Below are 25,855 nucleotides of genomic sequence, written 5' to 3'. Positions count from 1 at the left end.
GGAAAAGGTACTTGAAGTGTGCAGCCTTGAGCACAGACGTGATCCACCCTCACCAGCCTCAGCATTGTGTTGCAAATCGCTGGCAGCAGGCTCCCATCCCGTGTGCCAATTCCTTACTTTTGGAGACCTGGTGTTAGGCAATCTATTGACAGACTGACGTCGAGGTGGATCCTTCTCCTTTCCCTCTTCAGATGCAGGTCAGGGGTTGGAAAATCTTTGCAGAGCCTGAGCAGAGAGCCCAGCGTGGCTTGTGCTGGTCCCAGTGCTGGTGGCACCAGCAGATGCCTTCCTTACGAGGATCGATGCTTTGAGCCCAGCTTTGCAGCCCCACAAGCTGCTCAGCTGACGTCAGTTTGGGTTAGAGAGCATTGCTTTATCCTTTAAACATATTTATTCTCTCTATTAAAAGGCGGGGGATGCAGAGGTTGCAAATTAATCCCGCTGAGGTTTAATCCGCCCAGACCGTCAGCATTTTTATTTTCTTTGGATTGGAGGTCCTGAAACCTTCTGCTGTGGGTGTCTTCTGCCACGTGCAGGGACTTGCAGGCAGAATCCTGCACAACTCCACAAACAACTGCTGGCCAGCACAAGTAATACAGAGATGGCTCTGTCATAAATAATGTGCAATGAACAGAATAAATGAACCCCATGTAAGAAATAGATGGGGCTGCAAGGCTGAGCACAAGCATGCCCACCTCACCTGATGAGTGGCTCTGCTGGCTGGGCAGTTATCAGGGAGGTGAGGAGATGCTGGTGTCTGTTCCTTGGAAAACCTTGAGCTGCTGTTTCTCATCATCCACCTGGTCAGGTTTTCACTCTGAGGTTTTTCTCCAGAGTCCTGGAGTTGCTGACAAGGTAGGAATAGCTCAGTCCTGGTCACTGGGCCACACCAAGGATGCCCTGTTGATGCAGATGATCTTCCTGGTGCCAACTTCTGGCAATCCTCTTCCATTCCCACCCTGGCAAGGTGAAAGGCACATGCAGAGGATTCCTCCATCCTGCTGCTGGGCTGCTCTGCTCCTACAAGCTGGCAGATGAATGGATTTGGTGATTGCAGGGGTTTTCTCTGAGTAACCCTGCTGACGAGATAGAATCCAGAAAGCGAGATCCTCAGCCTCACCAGATGTCCCCGGAACCTGAAACTAAGTCATGGCACTACCAATTCCTGCCCTGTTTACTGAGGCACAAATGTAGGCAAAAAATTATTGTAGCTTTGATCCCAGAGAGTTGGTAACGAGTTAATCCCTCCAGGGGAAACAGAGCGGCTGAAATTTATTCCTCTAGTCGTGACTTTCTTTTCCATTTCAACAGTAAGGAGCTAAACAGGATGAGCAAGAAAAGCTTGGCAAGAACTCATGTGATTGGAGAGGGATAGCTGGGTGGATTTGTGAGGTGCAAAAGGGCTCAGTCTCTCCATGCACATTTCATAACCAGTTTTTGAACTTCACTCTGTGCAGCAAGGAGGATCTGGCAAGGAGAATCTCCTGCTTCTCTGCCCTTTGCCAGCTGTGCCCAGCTCAGAGCTGCTGGGCCAGATGTGGCCTTTTTCCACCAGTGGCTCTCACAAGGTCACTTTCCTCCCCTCCTGTGCCTAAACCCACAAACCACAGCATGTGCTCTGTTCCTGGAGTAAAAGCTCACTCTTGGATTGTTCTGAGCCTGCAAAAGCTGAAAAAACACCCCAACACAGCAGACCTCCTGCAAACCCAGCAGACCCAGCAAGCCAAGGGCTGGAGCTTGGCTGTGGTGCAAGACTTTATTGCGATCTCTGCAGACACAGAGGGCAGGCAGAAGTCACAGCATCGCATTTAAAAGTGTCCAATCAGTGTGGAACAGGGGGACAGGAGACATTTTCAAGCAGGGCATCCCTCACACAAACCCTGTGTCCCGTGGGAACAGGAGGCTCCTCCATCCTGGGGCAGCACATGGATGGATTCATGGGCAGATTAATGGATGGATTAATGGATGGAATCATGGATGGATCAATGGATGGATTAATGGATGGAATCATGGACAGAATCATGGGTGGATTCATGGATGGATTAATGGGTGGATTAATGGATGGAATCATGGGCGGAATCATGGATGGATTCATGGATGGATTAATGGATGGAATCATGGATGAAATCATGAATGGATTCAAGGATGGATTTATGGATGGATTCATGGATGAAATCATGAATGGATTCAAGGATGGATTTATGGATGGATTCATGGATGAAATCATGAATGGATTCAAGGATGGATTTATGGATGGATTCATGGGTGGATTAATGGATGGAATCATGGATGGATTAATGGATGGAATCATGGATGGATTAATGGATGGAATCATGGGCGGAATCATGGATGGATTCATGGATGGATTCATGGATGAAATCATGAATGGATTCAAGGATGGATTTATGGATGGATTCATGGGTGGATTAATGGATGGAATCATGGATGGATTAATGGATAGAATCATGAATGGATTTAAGGATGGATTTATGGGTGGATTCATGGATGGATTCACAGATGGATTCATGGATTCTCCTCCATCAGGGCCACTATCCGCCCGTACACGCACTGCGGGGCGTTCAGGCCCCAGTGGTGGTCGAAGTGGTTCCAGTCGGGGAAGTGCTCGTGGTGCACGATGTTGGTGAGGTGGGGCAGCAGCCGCTGGGTCTCCACAGGGGGAGTGACCCAGTCGTGGCCCCCGCTCCACACGGCCACCGGCACCCTCATGGCTTCGATCCGGTAAAAGGGCGGCGTCAGCTGGGAAGGGGGAGAGCATTCCTGTTATCTGCTGGGGTGTGATTCCCCATCCCCATCCCAGCCAGCCCCTTCACCTGGTTGTACTTCTCCATGTTTCTCAGCCCGTAGTCAAACTGCTTGAACTCCGAAGTTTTTGCAGTCTGGAAGGCAGAGGGGAAAGGGTTAATCCAGGTAATACCCTGGATCTGCCCCCTGCCCCGGACAGCTGTGGCTTTTGAGACACCTTGGTGCAGAAGCTTAAAAATCCCTTTTATCTCTTGGTTTTGATTCCACCTCCTTTATCTGCTTCCAGGGTGAATGAAGCAGCATTTGAAAAAAAACACTTTCACAGATTAAAAGAAAGAAAAGTTTAAGTAGTTATAAAATCAGAGTCTCTACCTGTCCCCAGTGCAGAAGATTTTTTACTGATGTATAGTCTGGAAAATGAGATAGGTACACATCCAGTTGGCTCTACAGGAAAAAGAAAGTATTTTCTAAGTGAGTTGGGAAGGATGAAAATCCACCTTGATCCACTTTGATGAAAATCAAGCATTCTGTCTCATAACTGTGATATAAAAGTTATACGCTCTTTATTCTTTAGTAGCTTTATCCTGTTCAGAGCTAGAAGCAGCTTTCAAAGGTAAGCCACTCAATCAATATCTTAAAATGGAAATACAACTGGTCCAGTCATTCTTTGGTTAGGTTATGGAAAAAAATTTAAAAAAAAACAAGGGAAGAGTTTCCTTTCCCTAAGAGATCAGACCACAAGTGATTCTCTCTTAGCAAAGACTCTGCTAGGTGTAACACCCTGACACCACTGCAGGGAATCTCCAAACAACCGTTGCCTTGCACACCTTATTTTGTCGGTTTTCACTCATTGTTGTGCCTCATTATCTCCAGGTAATTAAAAAACCAGAGAGGGCTGTGAGCTGGACTGAGAGCCCGGTGCACCCACCATGTTCAAGTTGTCCTTGTCGAAGCCTCCGACGAGGAAGATGGTGTCGGTACACACTTCAGCTGCCAGAGGCCTGCTGCACTTCTCAACCAGGAGCGGCTTCTCCTTCCTCCCCACCAGAACCAGCTCTCTGGTTCCAAATATTTCCTGCACAAGGAAAAGTTAGGAACAATGTCAGGAGCTCCAATGCTCGCCAGAGGAGCAGGATCAGCGCACGGCGGCAATGCAGGGAGCGGGAGTTGCCAAAAGCCCCAGGATTTCGGCAGTAACAAGCCACAAACACCTCCTGTACCTTGAGCAGCAGGTCTGGCAGAAAGGCTAGCTTTAACACAGGGCCCCAGGCGTGGTGGAAGGTGTACAGAGGAGCCAGGGCAAAGAAGAGTTTGATTTTTCTCGGCCAGATGTGGCAAGCTGGAGAACGCTATGAAACCTGAAAAGCAGCACGAGGTCACAACACAAACCCCAGCTCACCCCAGACCCGGTGTTTGAGGTGCAGGGTTTGAAACAAAAACCGCTCCTGGATGCCAGCACAGCAGCAGGATGTGGCAAACCTCTCCCATGCAGAAGGGTTGGGAAGGCAGGGCCAGCGCAGCCCTGCTGCCAGCAGTGTCCAGCTAGGGATGGGCATTGATGGCCTCTCCTCCTCTCCTCACTCACCCAGGGTGCTGCCCTGGGCGTGGCCGACATAGAACAGCTTCTCCTGCTCACTTTGCATCAGGATGAAGTCCACCATGGCCGGGAGGTCGTACACGGCCATCTCGTGGAAGCTGCGCGGCGAAGGGAGAGCCTGGAGGAGATTCCCACCTCCCTCCCAACCTCCCACCAGGGGCTCAGCGCTGGCAGCCCTGCAGCCCAGCCCTGCCCTTGGTGGCCCCCTGACCTGAAATCCCAGAACTCCTCGGAGCCGATGGACAGGCTGCGGTGCCGGCGGGACCAGCTGTTGCCCCGGTTGTTCCCGATCCAGACGTCGTATCCCGCGCCCGCCAGGATGAAGGCCAGGCTGCTGTTAGGGAAATTGTCCACCCAGTCGCCACCATCCAGACAAAACCCATGCACTATCAGCATGGGGGTCCTGGGCCCTGAAAGAGGAGATATTGGGTAGTTGGCAGAAGAAGACACCTTTCCAATGCGGAAATAAAACACCACTGTACGTCTTGATACTGTTTGCTGCAGGCTTTGCATTAAACGTCCCCTTCTCCCATTATTTCCCTGGTTGTGCTGGTGGTTTTTGTGCTTGGGGGACTTTTGCCATCACAGACCCTGGGAGCTGCAGGGAAAGAGGCACTGGGGCTTTGCTGGATCACGCTGCCCCGTCTCAGGTGCAGCAAAACACAGTGCTGAGCTCCTGAATCCCCAGGGGCAGCTCAGGGCAGCCAGGAAAAAACTCCTCATTGCTCTTCCAGCTGCCCAAACCGTGCCTGAAGGCACAGCTATTCCCACTGTTCCCTCTTGCATCAGGGCAGGGGCCAGGGTCACAGCTGGTGCCCCCTTGGCGAGGCTGAGCCCACCTGAGAGCTCAGCGTCCTCCTTGCCGTGGGGAATCCGGTTGGGGCTCAGGATGTAGCCGTCCTCTGTCATCACCTCGTACTCCTCGCTGGGATAGCCGTGGAAAAGGGTCTTCTGGCTCTGCAGGGACAGTGGTGTGAGGGCAGAGGGTGACCCAGCACCCCGTGCCTGCCTCAGCTTCACCTTCTCCTGCCACCCACGTTCCCCGGTGTCACCTGCACCCGAAGGAATCAGAGGAAGAGCAAGGAGAGGCCAAGCTCAAGCTGAGGGCATGAAGTCAGTGACAGCAGGGAAAAGATGGGAGGTTTTTGATGCCCCAAGCCCCACAAAGAGGCCAGGTGCAGACGCAGGGAAGGGGTGAGCCGAGCTGCTCCCTTGGGAAGGACTTTGGGCATACCCGTGGGGAAGGGCAGGGTGTCCCCCAGCACTTACGATGTTCATGAACCTCTCAGGGTTGTAGAACGCTTCAGCAGCTGGGGTGGCATCTTCCAGCCCCTGGGCCAGGCACAGGGCCACCAGCAGCAGCCACATCTGACCTGTCCACAGCACCTGGGGGATAATGGGGCTGGATGAGCAGGGCTGGGGGTGCTCCAGGGGCACAAGGAACACTGTGCAGCCCCAGCACAGCCAAAGCCTGATGCTGCCACGGGGAGCAGGTGCCTGCAACCCCTTGTGCAGTTTGGAACCCACCCCAAGCCTCTCTTCCTGACCATTCTCATCTGGTCCAGCTGTAATTGCAGTGTGGGACAAGCAGCTTCCCACCACCCCCTGCCTGGGAAAAGCATGAGGGTGCCTCCAGGGAAATCCTTAGGCTTTCAGGGAAAGCATTTCAGGGGAAGAATCCTCCCCCAGACAGGAGGGGTCATGTCAGAGCTCCATCCTGCAGGAGCTTCCCTGCTCCATCCCTGCCTTGGATGCTTTATTGCCAGGTGCTCCTGGATCACCCTGCCATCCACATCACCCAGCCTGAGGCATTCCAGACTCAAGGGCAGATCCAGCAAAGTCTGTTTCCCTGATGATCCTGCTGCAGGAGCTCAAGATGGCTCTGTGCCCCCCCCGAGGGTATTTTCCCAGTAGCCTTATTGCACATTAAAGCTTTCCTGGGCTGCTCAGGAAAACGGCAACAGAGCACCTGTGCGGGCCACAGCAAAAACTCCCTCTCACAGCAGAAAACAAAGCACCAGCTCAAGCCCTGCCCTGGGTCCAAGCCCTCCACCAGCACCTCGGTGCCTCCATCTCCAGATGCAGGCAAGAAGGGATGTCCTGGGATTAAACTGCTCTGCTGGGATGGAGAGGTCGGATTGCTCCTTGATCCCACAGACAAACCACACAGCTAAACCTGATCTCCCTTCGTCCTGCCCAGCTGCCCAAACCCACTGGCCACAGCTGCAGGCTGAACTCAGTGCAAATCAGCACTTTTTGGTGATTTTAGTCCCTAAAATCTCTCAACCTCAACCCCTCAACCTGCGTGTGGAATGAAGACAGAAAGGATGGCAGGAAGGCAGGAGCTGCAGTGGCTCCTCACCCACAGACATTGCAGGCCATGCCTGGGGACATCAGAGGCTGACCAATTGCTGAAATAACCACTCAGTGAGCACTGTGGGTTACAAGGGATGGAGGAGCCAGGCCTGCTCAGGAGATGCCAGAAGATTGTGATCCTCAGTGCAGTTTTCTTGTTGCTAAACCCACAGGAGTTTCACACCTGTTGCGTCCTCTGGTTGAGCTTGTCACTTAGGAAATAGCTTCTTTCCCTTAGGGCTACATCTCCTGTCCAGAGAGGCGACAAATCCCTGCCAAATGCTGCCCCCATGGTCCATCTCCCTTAGATCTGCACCCAACCCTGCACTTCACCACGTGCAAGGGGACCTTCCACTGCTCTGTGGCCATCCTGCTAGTGTCCCAAGGTGTGGCAGAGAGGGAAGGATTCATCCCTGTGCATGCCTGAACAGCCAAAATTACTGCACCCAGCCTCGGGGTCACACAGGTCGTCAGAGCTGAGTCCATCCCCAGGTGACCAGGACAGCCCAGAGCATTCCCTGGAGGAGGACAGGCCAGCCCAGCCCCAGATGTCAGAGCTCAGCCGGGCAGGGCCAGCTCCTCCAGCCATGAACTGCCCATCCCTGCAGGCAACACATCCCACCATCCAAACCCAAACTGGCACTCAGTGAGTCCCTGGGCATGGGAAACCAGGCTGGAGGAGGGCAGAGGTGGGCCCTGCTCGTCCTCAAAGCTGCTGTTCCCCAGGCACCAGCCCTGGGTAATGCAACCCAAGCCCCTGCACCCCATCCCTCTCACAGAGCCAAAAATGGATGAAGACACAGGAAAATGTCTAACCACCGAGTCCTCCACATATAGAATGCACAGCTGGAGTGATAATAACACCTCCTGACTCACTTGGGATCCTTTCTTTCAGCAATAGCCTGGGCTAGGAGGAGAACAGGAGAACATCAACCTGACCTGCTGCTTCAGGCCCTCCGTGCGGGGTTGGTGGCACTGAGGGAACCAATCCTTCTGGCTTATAAAGACACCCAGAGAGGCTGGGACCTGCCCATCAACACCTGGAAGCCCAGTCCCTCCCCAGTCACACAGCCCAGTGATTCAGACACCGCATCCCAAGCCCCAGGGAGCTCAGCAGCAAAGAGCCACATCCTAAAGATTGGGAACACACGGATCTGGCGGTGTCCTCCAGCTGGGAGCTGCATTTTTGGCATTCCTTGGCAGAGGGATTCCAGCTGCTTTGCCTGTGCTCTGGGGCTGCCAGACAGGTCACTGGCTGCTCATCCTGGCTTTCCAGGTGTTGGTAACACGTGTCAGCTCTGTGTGTCAGCACCAGGCTCAGCAACAGGGCTCAGGGACCATGCCTGGGTTGAAAAGAAAGGGGCAAATCTCACCCAAGAAAGGAGGAAGAAACATCACTTGCACGTGACAGTGACTGGATTTTGTCGGTATGGACATCCTGAGAGGGGATATCCAAAGGGTGCAAAGCAAATCTTCCGTGGGCAGGGGTGGCAATCAGCCCTCCACCATGCCCCACGGGCTCCTTTAACCAGGTTTTTCCAGCCCCAACACCTCTCCTCCTGCCAGGAGAGCAGTGGTGGTGGTGGTGGGAAGGGACCTTTAGGGTTTCCATCTCCATCCCAGCCTCCTGTCCACCCTGATTTGGGGTGATAACACTGCTGAGCAAAATATTTCCTCTATCAGTGCAAAATACCTCTGGCTTGGATAGACACCCATTTGTTGTGGTTTTCACCAGTAGAATTATTGTTTGGGCTTTTTCCTGGATTTAAATGCTGGCATGAAAGAGCAGGATGAGGCACTTTGCAAGAGCTGTGTTTAATTTTGAGGCCTTTGGGTGCTGTTCCCCACACGGAGCCGAGGTCCTGGAGGAAGGAGGCTGGTCTGCTAACAGCTACAGAGAGCTGGCAAAATGCTGGGTTAGGAGCTCCCTGCCCTGACTGGCCCTTCAGGCAGCACCAGGCATGGACCTGACAAGGCAAAGCTGGGCATTCCTTCGAGAAAAGAGAGCAAAAACCATGCTGAGAAGCGCCAGAGAACAAAGTAGGCTTCATCTTCAAGCTGACCTAGGGACAACCTCCACCAGCAGAAATGATGAGGGTCCTCTCCCTCAGCTTCCCTGCTACTACAGCTTGGGCATTTAACATCACTCTAGTGACCTCCCCCGAGGTCACCTCCTCCTTCCCACCACCCTGGAGCCCAGTGGCTGGGGGGATGCTCCCCAAAACCTGCCTCTCCCTAGCCCAGACCTTCAGGCTGTGGCTCCCTGCAGCGTTCACACCGTCCCCAGTGTCCCCTGCTGCCACCAGAGCAGGGGCAGGCAGGAGGCTGCTGAGATGCACAGAGCTCTGCAGACAGAGCTGCACAGACCTTCTCCTTCTCCTTCTCCTTCTCCTTCTCCTTCTCCTTCTCCTTCTCCTTCTCCTTCTCCTTCTCCTTCTCCTTCTCCTTCTCCTTCTCCTTCTCCTTCTCCTTCTCCTTCTCCTTCTCCTTCTCCTTCTCCTTCTCCTTCTCCTTCTCCTTCTCCTTCTCCTTCTCCTTCTCCTTCTCCTTCTCCTTCTCCTTCTCCTTCTCCTTCTCTCCTGAATGCCCCAGGTGCAGCAAAGCCAGATCCCACCAGGATGCAGGCAGGGGTTAGGGTTAGGGCTGCCCTTGGTCCCTGTGTCCTCACAAGCAGCTTCTGGCCTCCAGGCTCACCTTCATCTCCCTCACTGGCTTGCAGGAAGCCTGATGAGCCTTTCCTGGTCCTTCAGAGGTCCTTCCTCTCCCAAAATTCCCGTTTTTCCTCTGTGCCTCTCTGGACAAGCTGAGAGCCCACAAGTTGCCCTTGGCCTTCCCCCCTTATTTCTCCAGCCCCTGCCCCACCTCCTTAACCTCTCCTCCTGGACAGGCTCGGCCACTTTCGGGAAGGATGACTCCATACCCTCCAGCTCCACTCAAGACAGAGGAGATGTGTTTCACATGCAAGCCCTGGGAGGGGATTATCCCCTCTGCTTGGCACTGGGGAGGCTGGATCTCCATGCAGAATCCAGATCTGGGTTCCCAGGGACTACTGGGACACCCCCACATCGGAGTGAGCCCAGAGATGGTGGGTGGAGGCAGAGGCCAAAGTGCCAGGACAGGCTGGGTTGGCTCAACCAGACCCAGTGTCTTATTCCCCCTGCCCAAAGGGGTTCCAGAGGCACCAGGGTCCTGTTTGGAGAGGCACGGAGAGAGCACCAGAGGCACAGCTGCAGCACAGAAAGCCTGGCTGTCCTCAAGGAAACAGCCTGAAATGTGTGAGCAGGGCAGCCCTGGGGCCAGGCCCTGAGCCTTGGGGGGTCCCCCCGCTCCAAGGCAGCTGTCTGACAGGCTCAGATTGTAGTGGGTTGCCTGGCAGATCCAGAAAACCTCCAGAAATCTCCAAGCTCTCTGCTTTTCCTCCCAGCCAGGGCAGAGAGCTGTTGGCACAAATCCCTCTTTGCATGTCCCACTTGTGAGCTCCTTGTGCTTGTGCACAGCCAGCAGCCAGGACAATCCCAGCTGGAGCCAGGACATGCTGTCCCCACCAAGCAGGAGCTGAGGGACACTGAGGGGACACATGGATGGGAAGGAAGCCTGGGAGCAGCAATGCCACACCTTCCTGCTCTGCCACTCTCAGCCCAGCACCCAGGGGACAATGGCCTCTCCTTGAAGCCAGTGAGGTCTTTCCACCCCTGACCTGTGCTGGTTTCCAAAATAGCTCCAGAGGGAGGGTGGGGAGGGGTTTAGTGATTGCAGCAGTGAAATGATCAGGTAGGGAGGGAGCTCAGCACAGAGCCTTGCTTGGTTGGTTTCCACCTTTGCCTGGTGACAAAGCAGGAAAGCAAACCAGAGACAGGGGTGGCCTGGGGTTTGGGGGTTGGGTGGGATTTTTTCACTAGCAGACTTTATATCCTGTCTCTGACAAAGCAGCAAAACCTGAGCCCAAGTTTCTCGCTAAGTTAAACTCAAGAGCGCTGGCTGTGCACACAGAAAGGGACATCCCACCCTCTCTGCGACTGAAGGAATGCCAAAAACCTTTCTCATCAGCTGAAAATCACAGAGGATCCATGGAGGGGCCTATTCTCCCCCTCCTGCTCCTCCACAACGGCAGGAAGAGGAAAGGTAAAGCCAGCCAGGGCATTGTGGTGATGCTGGCTGGCAGCAGCCTCTGGGGACCTCTAGTCCAACCTCAGCCCCCATCAGGGACAAGCTCAGAGCTGCTGAGGGCCTGAGATAACAGCAGGGCTTATCAAGGCAACAGAACTGCCCCTCTGAGCCTGACAAAGCAGCACAAACACAAATGCTGTCTGTAATGCTGCCAGGCTGCCTTTTCCCATCCTCTCCGGGGAGGGAGCTCCGTCCCCACAGAGCTCCTGCCCTGGGTGGCCACACAGGCACCTCCTGCTCAAGGAGATGGGGACAGCCATGGGCTGTTGGGTTTGGGGATTCTCCACATACCAAACCCCTGCACTTTCCCTCAGGGTTTGGGCAGGAGCTCGTTCCCCTCTGCAGCACTTTCACAGCACCCTCTTGCTGCCCTGCCCAGGCTTTCCTGTTCCCTTTGGAGAGCACCATCCCATGGACAAGGACCACCCCAACAGCTCAGTGCCCACATGGCCGGGCAGCAGCCGGCTGAAGTGCAAGGAAATTTAGGGAAAAAACCCCTGAGATGAGAGCAGTGTGGGGCAGGGGTCTCTGGTCCCTCCCTGCCCCCGTGAGGGGTCACACCAGTCCTGTCCTAGCAGCAGCACTGGTGGGAAAGCGGCCCAGTGTTCACCCTCTGCTTGCTTTCCAGTAATCCCCTCCTCTCCCCATGCCTTTCAGTGGGTGCTTGTTGCAGGAAAATGAAATAACTCTTAAAACCCATGGAATTAGCTTGGCTCAGAATTCTTAATTCTTTTATTTTTATTTTTGCTGATTTGCTCATGCCTTAACAGGCTGTGCAGTGATTCACCCTGGGGGGCTCCCCACTGATGTGATGCCAGGACCAGGAGTGGCCATAGGAACCTTTCTGATGTCCTGTCCCCAAAAGGAAGGCAAATTTTGTAGGTGCTGGGAGGAAGAGTGAGTGTTCTTTTTTTTCTGGTTTGGGCATACCCAATCCTGTTTTTCCACCTTTCCTCCTCTTCCTGCAGGGGAAAAATCAGATTCTTCTCTGAGCCACTGCTCATTTGAGGGTGGCTCAAAGCTGGGAGGGCTTCTGGCACTGCCTCCAGCAAGTCCTTGGTAAAGACCAGACATTACAGCTCCAGAGAGAGGTGGAAAGCTACTTAGGCTTTCCAAAGCATGTCTGCGTGTGGGCAGGCAGAGGTGGCTGGACCAGAGCTGGCAGGTGTTGGCTGCAGGAGGGCTGCAGGATCCCACAGGGTGCACAGTCAGCACCTGGGCAAGGAGTGGAGAGGTGACCACCAAGGCAGAGGAGCCAAAATGACACCCAGAGCTCGTGTGACCCATCCCTGCAGGGACCTCCTCGGGCACCAGGCAGCTCCTGGCCAAAGGCATCACGAAGGGAAGCCTGGCAAGATGTGAAGTCTCCATCCACAGCTTCTTCCCTCCCTGGGGTTTGATTTATTTTTATTTTTTATTTTGTACAGAGCAGCCCCTGAAGTCGCTATTGGGACTGGGAGGTTCCGCATTTCCAGGCTCATTCCATGCCAGGAGGCAGCAGGAAGAGCCAAAGGGAGCTTGGATGGTTTTCCCACTGGAGTTTGCCGGGATGAGCTGGGCTGGTCCCACTCAGCCCTCAGGGGCACCAGCAGCAGCCCGGGGCACCAAAGCCAGTCCCAGGGCACCAAAGCCAGTCCCAGAGCACCAAAGCCAGTCCCAGAGCACCAAAGCCAGTCCCAGGGTACCAAAGCCAGTCCCAGGGCACCAAAGCCAGTCCCAGAGCACCAAAGCCAGTCCCAGGGTACCAAAGCCAGTCCCAGGGCACCAAAGCCAGTCCCAGAGCACCAAAGCCAGTCCCAGAGCACCAAAGCCAGTCCCAGGACACCAAAGCCAGTCCCAGGGCACCAAAGCCAGTCCCAGGGCACCAAAGCCAGTCCCAGAGCAGGTGGAGAGTCCGGAGTCTGCCCATCCTCAGGGTCACAGAGGTCATGGCCGATGCCAAATGACTCCTTCGGGTGGAAACAACCAATTTGTTACAGCTCTCAGCTCTTCTGCAGCGCCATGAAAACATTCCCAGGTAGGGAAGGTGTCTCCAGACTCCAGCCCTCAGGTAAATTACACCTTCACAGGAGGAGGGATCAGAGGGAGAGGCGGCTCCTGACGCTCCCGAATTGGGAGCAGAGGGAACAGCAGCCCGATGAGAGCAGGCAGCGGGGACCTTCTGCTCGGGGGACATCAGGGACAAAGGCTCCCACACTTCTTCTGCCGCAGCCCCTGGACCGCCGCGGGTAATCCTTCCTCCGGGGGTGCCATCCCTGGGGACAGAGCTGCAGGCACCAGGAGAGCCCCAGGGGAGGGACAGCAGGGCTTTCCCGGAGTCCTGGCTCCAAAGGAATGTCCCTGCCCAGGGAGGGGAGTGGCAGTGCTCGGACAGGGCTCAGGACCGGGATGCTGCTGAAGAGGGGACACCCCGCTGCTGCCGGGGTTCTCGGGGTCTGCTCAGATGAGGGGCGTCTCACAAAGGGAATGTTTTTCCAAGCTGACTGTTGAGAGGAAAGGGCCATCCCAGGCGAGGCTCTTCCCTGGAATTTGCATGCCCTTCTCCTGACGCTACGCCACAAAAATGTGTTCGGTCTCTCCTTGCTTCTTCCAAAGGCTCGCCCTTAAAATAACGAGTCCGGAGCCTCGTGGAGCGATCTTGTCCCCAAATCGCATCCCGGGGGGCTCAGGGTGATGGGGGGAGCCCTTGGTCCCCCGGGTGGGAGATGGGGTCCCGGGGTCCTGGGTGTCCCCAGGTGCAGGTGCGCTGATCCTCCTCTCCCTGCTCCGCTCCGGGGACAGCTGAGGGAGCAGGGGATTTTCTCCCCCGCTGCCAAACCACCTCCTGCAGCACGGGGAGCCGGGTCCTCCCGCAGAAGGGAAAGGGGAGAATGGCAGAAGCGACAGAAAGCTGCTCCCAGATCTCCTCTGTTTCACCAGAGAAGGAATGAGACACCTGGAGCATTCAGTGGGAACTCGGCCGGTCCCTGCCAAACTGCTCCACAGAATTGAACCCCTCTAAGTAGCTGAGGCAGTATTTCTGCTGAGAATTTGTCACCTCCAACAGATTTACCCGTTCCTATATGGCAGGGGTCTGCCCATGGCAGAGGGTTTGGAACAGGATGATCCTTAAGGTCCCTTTCCACCCAAAGCATTCTGTGATTCTGTTTCCGTGAGATAAAACAGCAGTGAGATGTTCTGTGGTAGGAACAAGCTGGGGAAGACACCAAAATCCTTGCCAGGAAGAACAGGGGTGTCCTGAGATGGCATTTCACTCAGGTCTGCAAAAACAAGCCAGGAGTATCCCAGGGTCTCTCTCAGCCATAAAGAGAACACAAACAAACCACATCATTTGATTTCTTCTTGAGAACACGGCCCTGCAACTTGAAATTGGGTGGTTTAGCTACCAGTGGAACAAAAGAACCTCTTCTTCCAGCTATCCAAGACATTCTTTTAAATTAATGATCTATAATCACCCCCTCGAAAACCAGGTTTGCCTGGGCACATGCAGATGTACCTGTGCATTGTTTCTGAGTGTGAGGGCCTGATGGAGAATGTGGGAATAAAATGTGATGGAATTTGGACTCTGACTTTGTTCAAGACGAGCAAAATGAGCCATTTTCAGAACCCATTAGAGGACTTGAGTTTTAAAATGGTTTCAGCCTGTTGAGGGGACAGGTTGATATCCTGACAGAAGTGCAGTGCACATCAAGAGAACTCCCCCCCAGCTCCTGTGCCAGTGCCAGCAAAGCCTCTCACACTCCTCACGGCAATGTTTTGCAGAGCACCATGATGTGGCTGTTCCTCACCATCTCTTGTTCAATGTTCATCACTGCAAACTCAGAAGAAAACCCCGAGGTGTCCATGGATGTTGTAAGTCCCTTCTTTCCCTGCTTGGTTGTGCAAGTTACCCGTGCTGTCATTGTCTGTGCAAGACCCACGGGCCCTGTGTGTCTTCACCGAGGATTTTGTTAGGTATTTGTCTCCCTGTTCTTACGTACACAGAGATTTATGGCAGACATTTACTGGGGGGTTCATTCCAAGTCAGCAGGTTTGGCCAGGACAGCCTTCTCAGGCTCGGAGTTTGGCTGTCTGTGCTGCCCTGCTCTGGATTGCAGCACAGAAAGTGATAGCTCTTCACCACACCTGCTCAGGGAGCCGCCAAAAATTCTGGCTGAAGTCATGGCATCGCCACAGCGTTGGTGGAAGGGACATTGGGAGGTCCTGAGCCCACCCTCCCCCTGGAGTCACCTCCAGCACTGATGGCTTTTCCCAGCCAAGCCCTGCCACCCCTCAGGACAGAGACCCTCCCTCCCTGGGGACTGTCCCATGCTGTCCTTCCCTTCCCACAGGGCGAAATCATCCGCTACCACGGGTACCCCTATGAGGAGCACGAGGTGCTGACAGACGATGGCTATTACCTCACCCTGCAGAGGATTCCCCACGGCAGAGACAGCCAGGAGAGCTTCAGCATCTCCCACAAGGCAGGAGCGCAGGCATCCAACATGTTCTGTCCCCGTAAGTGCCACAGGAGGCTCTGCCTGCTCCGGGCACCCTGAGAGCTTTGCTGGGCTGGAGGAGACCCACGGTCAAGGCTACCTCACCATGGGCTGGGTCCTCCAAGAGGCAGATTTCCCTGAAGGAAAAATCGGGCAAATAGCCTTGGGAGCAGAAGAGATGCAGGTGCCCACCATGCTGACCTTGTTCTGAGAGGATTTGCTCCAAAGAGGAACGAGAAAGAATGGGACAGAGAAATCTCGCCCCAGGTTTTACCTCAGCTCAAAACCAGACAGTGGAGCAGCAAAAAGCCATTAGTCAGGAAAGGAAACCAAACCAGGTGGCCAATCCAATGCCACCTGACTCTTTGGGATCCTTCCTGTGTCCAATTCAGTGCCATCTCACCATTTTGGGATTTTCCTGCACTGAAACCCCTGTTTCAAAGTAATGGTGGGGTGACGCCCGGTTCTCGCCAGTGTCTCCCTCCCCTGGGAAGCACGTAGGTATACGCACATGAATATGGCAAATAAGTGTAAAAATTCCCCACATTTCCAGTCTCTGCCCTGGCCTTCTTCAGAAACACCTCCCCAGAGAGACTGAGGATGGAGGTGACCATGTCCCTGCACTGGTGTCACTTCCCAGGGCGGAGCTGCCAAAGCAATACCTGGACGTGAATGATCAATTTTTGCTCGTGGCCAGAGAAAATGATTCCTTCCTCTTCTTCCTCCAGCTCCAAAGGCCGTGGTCCTCCTGCAGCACGGCCTGGTGTTGGAGGGCAGCAACTGGGTCACCAACTTGCCCAATGCCAGCCTGGGCTTCATCCTCGCCGACGCTGGCTACGACGTCTGGATCGGGAACAGCCGTGGGAACAGCTGGTCGCGGAAACACAAAGAGTTTGAATTCTACCAGCAGGAATACTCATCCTACAGGTATTTCCTGTGAAAGTGGAGGGTGGGCAGGTCCCTGGTACCCTCAGCAGTGTCTGCAGGCTGGAGGAGGGGTGCTCCTGACAGTCACACCATCTGCCAGTGGGCAGAAACTGGGTCGCCCATCCCTTCCAGAGCTCTCCTCCGCACCCAAGTAGCCACGGCAAGTTCAGCCAGAGTGATTTTGTCACGTGCCTGTCTCCCCTGCAGCTTCCATGAGATGGCCATGTATGACCTTCCAGCCACCATCAACTACATCCTGCAGAAAACGGGGCAGGAGCAGTTGTACTACGTGGCTTTTTCCCAAGGCACCACCACAGGTACTGAGGAGGAGAGCAGAGCTGGCAGAGCCACATTGGCTGTGCACCCCCAGCCTGGGAGTGTTCCTAAAACCTTGGTCAGGGAGGGCAATGTCCAGGCATTTCCAAACAACAAAAGGGAAAAGAGCGGGTAATTGCTTTAACAGAAGGGTTTTGAGCAGTGGCAGCCCCAAACCGGGTGCATCACATTGCTGCCAGAGCCCAACCTGCTGGAGCCACCTCTGAGGGGCCTTCTGATGGGGACACACACCTGGAAGTCAACAGCTCCCTCAGAAACAACAGGGCAGGGTCTGCTTCCTTCTCCTTCACGCAGGTTTCATTGCCTTCTCATCCATTCCCGAACTGGATCGTAAAATCAAGATGTTTTTCGCCTTGGCTCCCATCACTGTGAACTCAAACATGAAGTCACCCTTGGTGAGGGTGTTTGACCTTCCCGAGGTGCTGATTAAGGTATGTCCTCAGCACACCTGAGGTGTGATGGGGAGGAGGGACTGGGAAGGTCACCTGAGACACGCAGTGCTCGTACATCACCTCCATCTCCCTGCTCTGAGTGTTCGTGCGTGTGCTGTGAGCCTGGAGGGCAGGGAAGTAATATTCCTGTCCAGCCTTAATCAGAAAACTATTAACAGGAATTGGTTTTGGGTCCCTTCTCCCAGGAGAAACCTCTCCTAGGAAGGTCAGGGCTCTTCCAGGGTTGAAAAGCCTGAAAAGCCAAAATGACAAAGCACAGCAAAGCTGTCAGCAACTTTCAGGGGTGTGCAAAGAGGTGGGGAGCACCTGGAGGCAAAAAAAGAACGTGAAGCCCACTGATACACCCCTCTGAATTCCACAGCTCATTTTAGGGCACACGGTGGTCTTTGATAAGGATGAGGTCTTGAAGCAAGTGATTTCCAGAATGTGCACGTACCCCATGCTGAAAACGCTGTGCTCTTTTGTCTTTTACCTGCCCGGTGGGTTTACCAACAGCTTGAACGAGGTACGTACACTCCAGTTCCCCTCTCAAGAGATCTGCTTTCTCACTGTCCCAGCCTGAGCTGGGATCTGCCGCCTCCACATGGCCTTTCACCTCTTTGATTGGTAGAAAAATTCAGGCTGGAGGCACCTGGAAGGGTGGGGGCTTCTCAAGTGAAGCATTGGTGTAATTCCTTAATATTCCAAGGAGGAAGCATATTAGGAACAACACATAGAGCTACTGCCATGAGTTGAGCTTCGTCTTTGCAAAAGGATCCTGAGCACGAGATATGGAGCTTTTCTTTGTCTTGGAAACAGACTCTTAACATGGCCCAGCCTCCCATTTTTGGGATTGCTCAGCTCTGTGTGAGTGTGGCTACTGAGCAGGTTTGATTTTATTTCTGACGTGGAATTTTTTGGGGGGCGGAGAACAAACCTCTCCAATGGTTTCTCGCAGAGCCGCGTTGATGTCTACCTGGCCCGCTACCCTGATTCCACATCCCTAAAAACCATGTTGCACTGGCGCCAGGTAACGCTTCGTGTTCTCCTCCCTCTGCTCAGGGGTTGGGAATTATCCCCAGCCTCTCCCCCTGCAGAGCTGTGCAGGGAGAGAGAGGAATGCTGCCCTGGAACACTGCTTATTTATTTATTTAAGTTATTTATTCCAACAAAAGAGGTCCAAGAGTCCTCGGGGCTTGTAGAAGGTGGAACAAAGACTGGTGATAAACCAGGACAGGAGATACCAGAGCAAAGGCTGAGGGTCAGTAATGACCCTAATGACCACTAATGACACAATTAATTATTGAAAACATTCTGCTCACGTCCTTCTGCTGGTGGCATTGACCACAACACACAAAAAACTTGTCCAAAGATGTGATTTGTGTCTCCTTTGAGGCCCTTGGTTGTACACCAGGTTCTTCCCCGTGGGTTTCCGTGCCGAGGTCTTCCTGGGGCTGAGTTCTCCTCCCAAAATCCAGTACCAGATGTAAAAATCGCTTCACTGAGCCTCGGTGGCAGGAGGGAGCAGTGCAGTCCCCTGTCACCTCTTTTCCCTTTCTTAGAGACCCCTCCAATGCGTGGATAATAAACGCAACTCTCCTTTTCCAGCTCTATCAGACAGGGGAATTCAAGTGTTATGATTATGGCAGTGACAACGTGCTTCATTACAACCAGGTAAGAGAGAGCCATGCTCAGAGGAGAAAATAAATGAATATTGCAATGAAAATATGGCAGTGGTTGAGACAGAATTTGGAGAATTGAGCAGCCTGGTGCTGGTGGAAGGTGCCCCTGCCCGTGGCAGGGGAGCTGGGACAAGATGGTGTTTGAGGTCCATTGCAACCCAAACCATTCTGTGGTTCTATGAATTCCACGGTACTTATGGAACTTAATTTATATGGGGAAGCAGGTTCGTCACTTTCTAATAAAGAAAGTCACTCAGCGATGACATTTTGACCCTCTGGTGAAAAGAACAAGAGTCCAAGGCATAGTGAGGCTCCCTGGTGATAGTTCCTCTTCCATCCCTTGGGATAAGGGAGAAATTCCAAGCAGCCATCAGGATACACTTTGAATTTTTGGCTAGCCCTTTACCTCCCTCCTGTCTTCCAGCCCACTCCTCCCTTCTATGAGCTGGAGAACATGAAAACCCCGCTGGCTGCCTGGTATGGGGGCCAGGACTGGATTTCAGCCCCTGAAGATGTGAACATCACCCTGCCCCGTATCTCCAATGTGGCCTACAAAAAGTACATCCCCGAATTCGTCCACTTTGATTTCCTCTGGGGCAAGCAGGTCTACGAGCAGGTGTACAAAGAAATGCTTGACCTGATGGAGAAGGGCACCTAGAGGTGGAGCAGTGGCAGTGGTTGTTGGCTTCTCAATGACTTCTGGGGCTTCTTTCATTTGGGGGTGGGGGGGAAAAAAAAAAGAAGAAAAACTGTGGGGGGAAAAACTCAATAAACTGCTACACTTGGTCTGAATCGATATTACTCTGGCCAGTGAGGAAAACTAGCCAATCCAATGGCTGGGAAGGCACTCTGGATTGAGGTTCAGTAGGCTGAGGTTCCCTGCACAAGTTGAGCATGGCCCTCACAGCCCGAGTCTCCCGTGTGCCTCACTCACCAGGGGTTCCAGCAACAACCAATTTCGGTAGAATTTGGCTCTTGGTGGCCATTGTGGACTCTGGGCTCCTTGAGCTTGGCGTCCCAGCTGCAAACAGTTGGACAGAAGCTCCGTGCCCTCCCGGATGCTGGTGTCCCACCACAGGAACAGGTCTGCTGGGATGAAACCGCGTGGTGGACGGATCCTGCGTTGCTTTATTCTCCTTCTGGCAACACTTCCACACCAAGAATCCCAACCTCCTGACACCCACTGCCTTCTTTCACGTTCAGAAGGAGCTATAAACTTCCTGCCTGGTGACAAGAAGGAGGGGCCAAAGGTTTTTTTTCCATGAGAACTGCCCATTTTACTAACAAAGGAGACATGTTTCTCAGATTCATGCTGATTTAGATAATCTTACTTATAAACAAAGGAGTTTCAATAATTTCTACCAGGAAACACCATTTTGCACTACTTTAAGCTATTTTAAGGCACAAACCCAGCTGCAAAGGCCACCTTTTGGTGCCTCTCAGGGAATTCTTTTGTGGAACACAGAAGAAGAGTGTGGTGGAAAGCAGTAACGAGTCTAAATCTGTTTTCAGCTTCTGGATTAAATTGTTAGTAATACTTTGATCAGAGGAGGAATTATGAATTTGCTGGTTTGTGTAACTATCTTCTTAGTATATGCCTGGGAGCAAGCAGGGCAAAGAATAAGGTTCTCTTTTCAAATAATTATTATTACAAATATTATAATAATAATTATAATTATTATTGTTGTTGTTGTTGTTGTTGTTGTTGTTGTTGTTGTTGTTGTTGTTATAAATTGGCAGGGTCTACTGGGCTCTGTGTGGTTGTACTGTTAACTAGAGGTTAAAACTCTGGAGAAATTGTTCCCTGGGAGGGTGGGCAGGCCCTGGCACAGGGTGCCCAGAGAAGCTGTGGCTGCCCCTGGATCCCTGGAAGTGCCCAAGGCCAGGTTGGACAGGGCTTGGAGCAGCCTGGGATAGTGGGAGGGGTGGAATGAGACAGGCTTTGAGATTCCCCTCCAACCCAAACCATTCCAGGATTCTGTGGGTATGGGGGTTTTCAGCACAGACATCTTACCAGGTGCAGGTGAGGGAGAGCTGCTTGCCCAATGCTCCTCCTGCTCAGGGATAATTTCCAGGCAGCTCATGCTGGCAGATGCCCACAGTGCCACCAGCATCTCCCTGCAGGGAAGAGGTGGGTGGTGAGGAAGGTATGGAGCCCAGCACAGATGCTCTCTGGAGCCAAACTGTGGGGGTTCAGCAGCAGAGTTTCATCCAGGTATCTGGAGATGGTGGCACAGGGCTGGTGGTGCCTTGTGGGGCAAGTGCAGTGGGCTCTGCTCAAGTTACCACCTCTAAAGTGTTTCACTTTCTACCCTTGCACCTGGAACTGACCACAGAAGAAAAGAGGACGGGGCGAGGTAATCCCAGGGTGCAGGAATGAGGCTATAGGTTAGATAGGATCTGCCTGGATTGCCAGTGATTAGCTGCCTCACTTAGGATATTTGTAATGACATCTTTTTCTGTGTGATCAGCTGCTCACGGCAGGGCTGTGCCCTGGAGCAGCATCTTACAGGACTGCGCCGTGCTCATGCCATGGGTACCAATGCAAATGCAGGACAGCCTCTCCACCTTGGCAAATAAACACACAAAGATGCTGGCGAGATGTTTGCCCTGCAAACTTCTGCAAAGCCGGCAGGAAATTAGAATCACAGAATCCTTAACAGACCCCTAAGATCATCAAACCCAACCATGCTCACCACTGAACCACGTTCCACACCTGACGTTTATTCAGGTTTAGTTTAAAAGGGCTAGCTTTTAACTTCTGAAAACTCATAAAAAGTGCAGGGTTTAGTCTCTTTCTGTTCAGGTCATGAAGTTTCTGCCACTTCTGCAATTATCTGGTTCAGTGTTTGCAATGTGCTATCGTCATTCTCCCGTGCCAGAGCACTTTGGGCTGGATCATGTTGTGGTGCTTGCTTCCCCTCTGCTGTTAAAGGATCAACAATGGATGAAGAAAAATTTTTGGAAGAAAATTGATTTATGCTTGAAGAATAAACACTGTGAAATTCCACCTCCTGGGATGACCATGGCAGGATTGGAGTCCTTGAGTGTCTCAGGTCTGTCAGGCAAGTCAAACATCATGGGACTGGTCTGTGGTGATTTCACAGGGTATCACAGAGTCATGGGATCACAGATGGTTTAGGTTGGAAGGGACCTCAAAGCCCATCCCATTCCACCCCTGCCATGGGCAGGGACACCTTCCACTGTCCCAGGCTGCTCCAAGCCCCAAAGTCCAACCTGGCCTTGGACACTTCCAGGGATCCAGGGGCAGCCACAGCTTCTCTGGGCACCCTGTGCCAGGGCCTGCCCACCCTCCCAGGGAACAATTCCTTCCCAATATCCCATCTATCCCTGCCCTCTGGCACTGGGAAGCCATTCCCTGTGTCCTGGCACTCTGGGCCCTTTTAAACAGTCTCTCTTCATGACTTTTATATCTCCTTCAGGCAATGGAAAACCACAATGGGGTCACCCCAAAGCTTCTCCTCTCCAGGCTGAACAATCCCAGCTGTCCCAGCCTTTCCTCCCAGCAGAGCTGCTCCATCCCTCTGATCACTTTGGTGGCCTCCTCTGGACCTGCTCCAAGAGATCAATGTCCTGCATATCTCAGTCCATGGAGATCAATTCAACCTCTCACACTCAGAGCTTCCAAAGCAGCACAAAGCCTTCACCACCCTTGTTCTCCTCCCTGCTTGGGCAAGCCAGCCTCAGTCACACACCTCCACGTGGGGAGGACGCTGGTCACTCAGCCTCTTATTCAATTTTCTTCCAGATGTGCTCATGCAGAGCATGTCACATGAGGCCATGAGAGCTCAAAGCTGTGTCACATCCCGCTCAGGGCACAGCAGTGTCACCGTGCTGGCTGATATGGATCATTTCCTACCATCACACACTCAGTGCAAAGGACAGCAGCACACACAGGAGCTGTGCAGTGGGGCACAGGGCCAGCTCCAGGCTGTGCCCACACTGGAGAGGTGCTGAACAGCCCTACCACAGCCTCCTTCCCACAGGCACAGGCTTGGAGAGAAGTGGTGCTTTTGCAAGTAATCCAGAGATTGCTCTGGTGTCTGCTTTAAGCAACGTGCTGGCCTGTGGGGTTATTTAGAAACTGATTGGTCCCAGAGTTAATCTAGGACAAAGTTTCATCGAGTTATGACAGATGGTGCGCTGCCTTTTCACATCTTTTTGATCCTTAACAACCTGCAAACAATTTCCAGAGGCATTGCTGAGTAGATTCAGGCTTTCATTGGGTTGAAAACATTTTGACTTTTTTTCAGGAACTCACAGAAATTTCTGTGTTATTGCCAATGTAATTTTCAAATTTTCTTCGGAGTTTGCTAGATGAACCTCTGAGAGTGAGAGACCTTGGCCTTTGAGACTTGCATTTTCATGTGATGGGACTTCAAGCAGGTGGGAATGGTATAAGGCCATGGAAAGCTGCAGTTCGCTGAAATCAAGATCAGATGTCATTTTCTCCAAAACTTCACAAGCCAGCGTTGACCATGATGATTCTTCTCCCACTGACAGAACGGGAGGACACAGCCCTAAGCTGTGCCAGGGGAAGTTTAGGTTAGACATCAGGAGAAAATTCTTCACTGAAAGAGTGGTTGGGAGCTGGAATCGTCTGCCCAGGGAGGTGGTGGAATCACCATCCCTGGACTTGTATAAAAGAAGACTGGACATGGCACTCAGTGCCATGGTTTAGTCGATGAGGAGGTGCTAGGTCACATCTTGGACTTGATGATCTCATAAGGGTCTTTTCCAACCTAGTTCATTCTGTTATTGATTCCCTGGAATACGTCCTGTGGGACATGTTCCTGCTCCCTAAACATCTCTGACAGCCCTGATCAGGGCTTTGGCAAAGCTGAGCCAGATCAGCTTTTCTCCAGGATGCTGGAAAATAATCTCAAGAGCACTACTGCACCAAATTTGAAAACTGTAGGTCCTTCTTTATTGAGAAACTTTGCTCACGTTGTCCCAGGTCTGTTCACCCACAAACCAAACTCTTTTAGCTGTAAAATACGCTTTAAAACCAACTGTACAATGAAGAGAGATGAGGGAAGAAGTAGAGGAAGTTCAGGGTTGTTCTGGGATCTTCTGAACGCAGGAACAGAGGGGGAATTACTGGAGAAAAAGCACCAGTGATCACATCTCCATGATTTCCCAATCCACATTCAGGAATATTTATGCTTTTGTTTATTGCATTTCATTGTAGCGAATGGAATGATTGCCCGAACAACTCCAACAAGGTGTTGTGAAAAGATCAGCTGTTTCCTCAAGCTCCACTGTGCAACTCCAGCACGGGCAAAACCCTGCCAAAGGTAACAGTAATAACCAGAGATATCCCAGCCTAGCCAAAGGGACTTTAAACTGGGAGAGCTACAAGCAGATAAGGACTGCTTCCCTCGTCAGGTTCTTTAACTTGAGCCATGCTCTCCAAGGTTACTGCCAGGGAGTTGTGCTTATCTGGCAGGAATTGCACAAGAGCTGACATTCTCTCATTGCTAAAATCAGGGTGATACTCCCTTTCCCAGCTCAGGATGCCAGGGACAGATGATTTGTGACTGGTTTACCCTTGTGCTCGGCAAGAGGCACCAGCCAGCACCCTGGGCACACAGCCTGGTGGCTGCAGGAGAAAACAGCAGGGCACCAGCTGTCCTGGGATAGCCCAGGACAGGATGAGCTCCAGTCCCTGTGCTGAGGGCTGAGGAACGTGCCACGGTGTGCCTCAGAGGAGGTGACTCAGCAGCAGCAGACCTGCCCCTGTAAGGTGGCACTGGGGACACAGCTGATGCCAGGGGCTGTTTCTCTTCCTGTTGTGCCAGCAGCAGGTGGGGTTGCAGTCCTGTGATGCCTTAAAGGAGAACATGAAAGGCATCCAGCAGCAATGCTGCCTTGTATCTATGAAGTGTGAAGCTAACAAAAGGCTTCCGCAACACACCACACCAGAAGACGGAGCTTTTGATTCCTAAAGGGCCTCAGAGGCCAAGAAAAATACAGGGTTTGGGTCTCAGGTGGAGCCCAGGAAGCACATGGATGACTCGTTGGCTGGAAACCTTTGCCTTCCATGTCACACCTGGACACACATTGTGGAATCCTAGCGTGGTTTAGGTGGGAAGGGACCGTAGAGATCACCTCATTCCACCCCCTGCCATGGGCAGGGACAACTTCCACTGTCCCAGGCTGCTCCAAGCCCCGACTAATCTGCCCTTGGACACTTCCAGGGATCCAGGGGCAGCCACAGCTTCTCTGGGCACCCTGTGCCAGGGCCTGCCCACCCTCCCAGGGAACAATTCCTTCCCAGTATCCCATCTAAACCCAACCTCCTTCAAGTCCTCAAAGGTCTTCATTTCTCCCTTTGACTAAGCTACACAGGAGCTCCTCAGTAAAAATCCAACTGTTTGTTTCTGGGACCTTCTCTCCTTCTAGCACAGGTAGAATAACTCCAGGTGCTGAATCACACACTCACCTCAGCACTGACACACTGTTCCAATGGCCTCATTCCACAACCTGAGGATGTCAGAGAAGTCTCTGCTGCTTTTCCAACCTCTATTCCTTTATTTTATTACTACCATTACTACTACTTAGTAACTCTACTAGAGAACGAGTAGTGGAGTTAGAAGGCAGCAGCATGGGCAGCAGGGGAGGGGGGATTCTGCCCCTCTGCCCCACTCAGGTGAGACCCCACCTGTGCACAGTTCTGTGCCCCCAACAGAAAGAGGGCATGGAAGTGTTGGAGCAGGTCCAGAGGAGGCCAAGGAGTTGCTGAGGGGACTGGAGCCGCTTCCCTCTGGAGCCAGGCTGGGAGAGCTGGGGCTGCTCAGCCTGGAGAATGGAAGGGGGTGTGGAGACCTCACAGCTCCTTCCAGGGCCTGAAGGGATACAGGGAAGCTGGAGAGGGGCTCTGCATCGGGAATTAGGGTGACAGGACACAGGGAATGGGTTCAGACTGCCAGAGGGCAGGGATGGATGGGATATTGGGAAGGAATTGTTCCCTGGGAGGGTGGGCAGGCCCTGGCACAGGGTGCCCAGAGCAGCTGTGGCTGCCTCTGGATCCCTGGAAGTGTCCAAGGCCAGGTTGGACTTTGGGGCTTGGAGCAGCCTGGGATAGTGGGAGGTGTC

At 53.0% G+C, this 25,855-nt stretch overlaps 2 protein-coding genes across 2 annotated transcripts; one reads left to right on the top strand and one right to left on the bottom strand.

The window, feature by feature from the left end:
• Positions 1 to 2,523: 2,523 nt before the first annotated feature.
• Positions 2,524 to 5,728, bottom strand: LOC102109445 (lipase member M-like). Its single transcript, XM_014259485.2, is given in 10 exon segments — positions 2,524 to 2,757; positions 2,832 to 2,897; positions 3,136 to 3,207; positions 3,692 to 3,838; positions 3,984 to 4,085; positions 4,087 to 4,121; positions 4,349 to 4,458; positions 4,572 to 4,770; positions 5,200 to 5,317; positions 5,630 to 5,728. Coding segments are annotated over 10 exon segments (1,182 nt in total).
• A 7,274-nt stretch (positions 5,729 to 13,002) lies between these two features.
• On the top strand, positions 13,003 to 19,394 carry LOC102109625 (putative lysosomal acid lipase/cholesteryl ester hydrolase). The gene is made up of 10 exons (XM_005530746.3): positions 13,003 to 13,110; positions 14,645 to 14,734; positions 15,214 to 15,379; positions 16,089 to 16,287; positions 16,495 to 16,604; positions 16,918 to 17,054; positions 17,437 to 17,580; positions 18,013 to 18,084; positions 18,663 to 18,728; positions 19,161 to 19,394. The coding sequence occupies exons 2-10, from the start codon at positions 14,651 to 14,653 to the stop codon at positions 19,392 to 19,394; spliced, it is 1,212 nt and encodes a 403-aa protein (XP_005530803.2). The 5' UTR covers positions 13,003 to 13,110; positions 14,645 to 14,650.
• The last annotated feature ends 6,461 nt before the right edge of the window (positions 19,395 to 25,855 follow it).

Source organism: Pseudopodoces humilis, chromosome 9, assembly GCF_049639895.1.
Source record: "Pseudopodoces humilis isolate 2021_Gansu_Grassland_sample_001 chromosome 9, ASM4963989v1, whole genome shotgun sequence".
In the NCBI taxonomy this organism is placed as follows: domain Eukaryota; kingdom Metazoa; phylum Chordata; class Aves; order Passeriformes; family Paridae; genus Pseudopodoces; species Pseudopodoces humilis.
The sequence above is the reverse complement of the archived record's forward strand: the minus strand, read 5'-3'. Positions and strand labels throughout refer to the sequence as shown.

What these genes read in the sequence shown, in the direction of transcription:
- LOC102109625 (XM_005530746.3), top strand. Translation starts at nt 14,651, where the DNA reads ATGATGTGGCTGTTCCTCACCATCTCTTGTTCAATGTTCATCACTGCA. An exon ending in ATCCAACATGTTCTGTCCCC is followed by an intron (nt 15,380 to 16,088) that starts GTAAGTGCCACA and finishes TTCTTCCTCCAG; the next exon opens with CTCCAAAGGCCGTGGTCCTC. An exon ending in CCATGTTGCACTGGCGCCAG is followed by an intron (nt 18,085 to 18,662) that starts GTAACGCTTCGT and finishes CTCCTTTTCCAG; the next exon opens with CTCTATCAGACAGGGGAATT.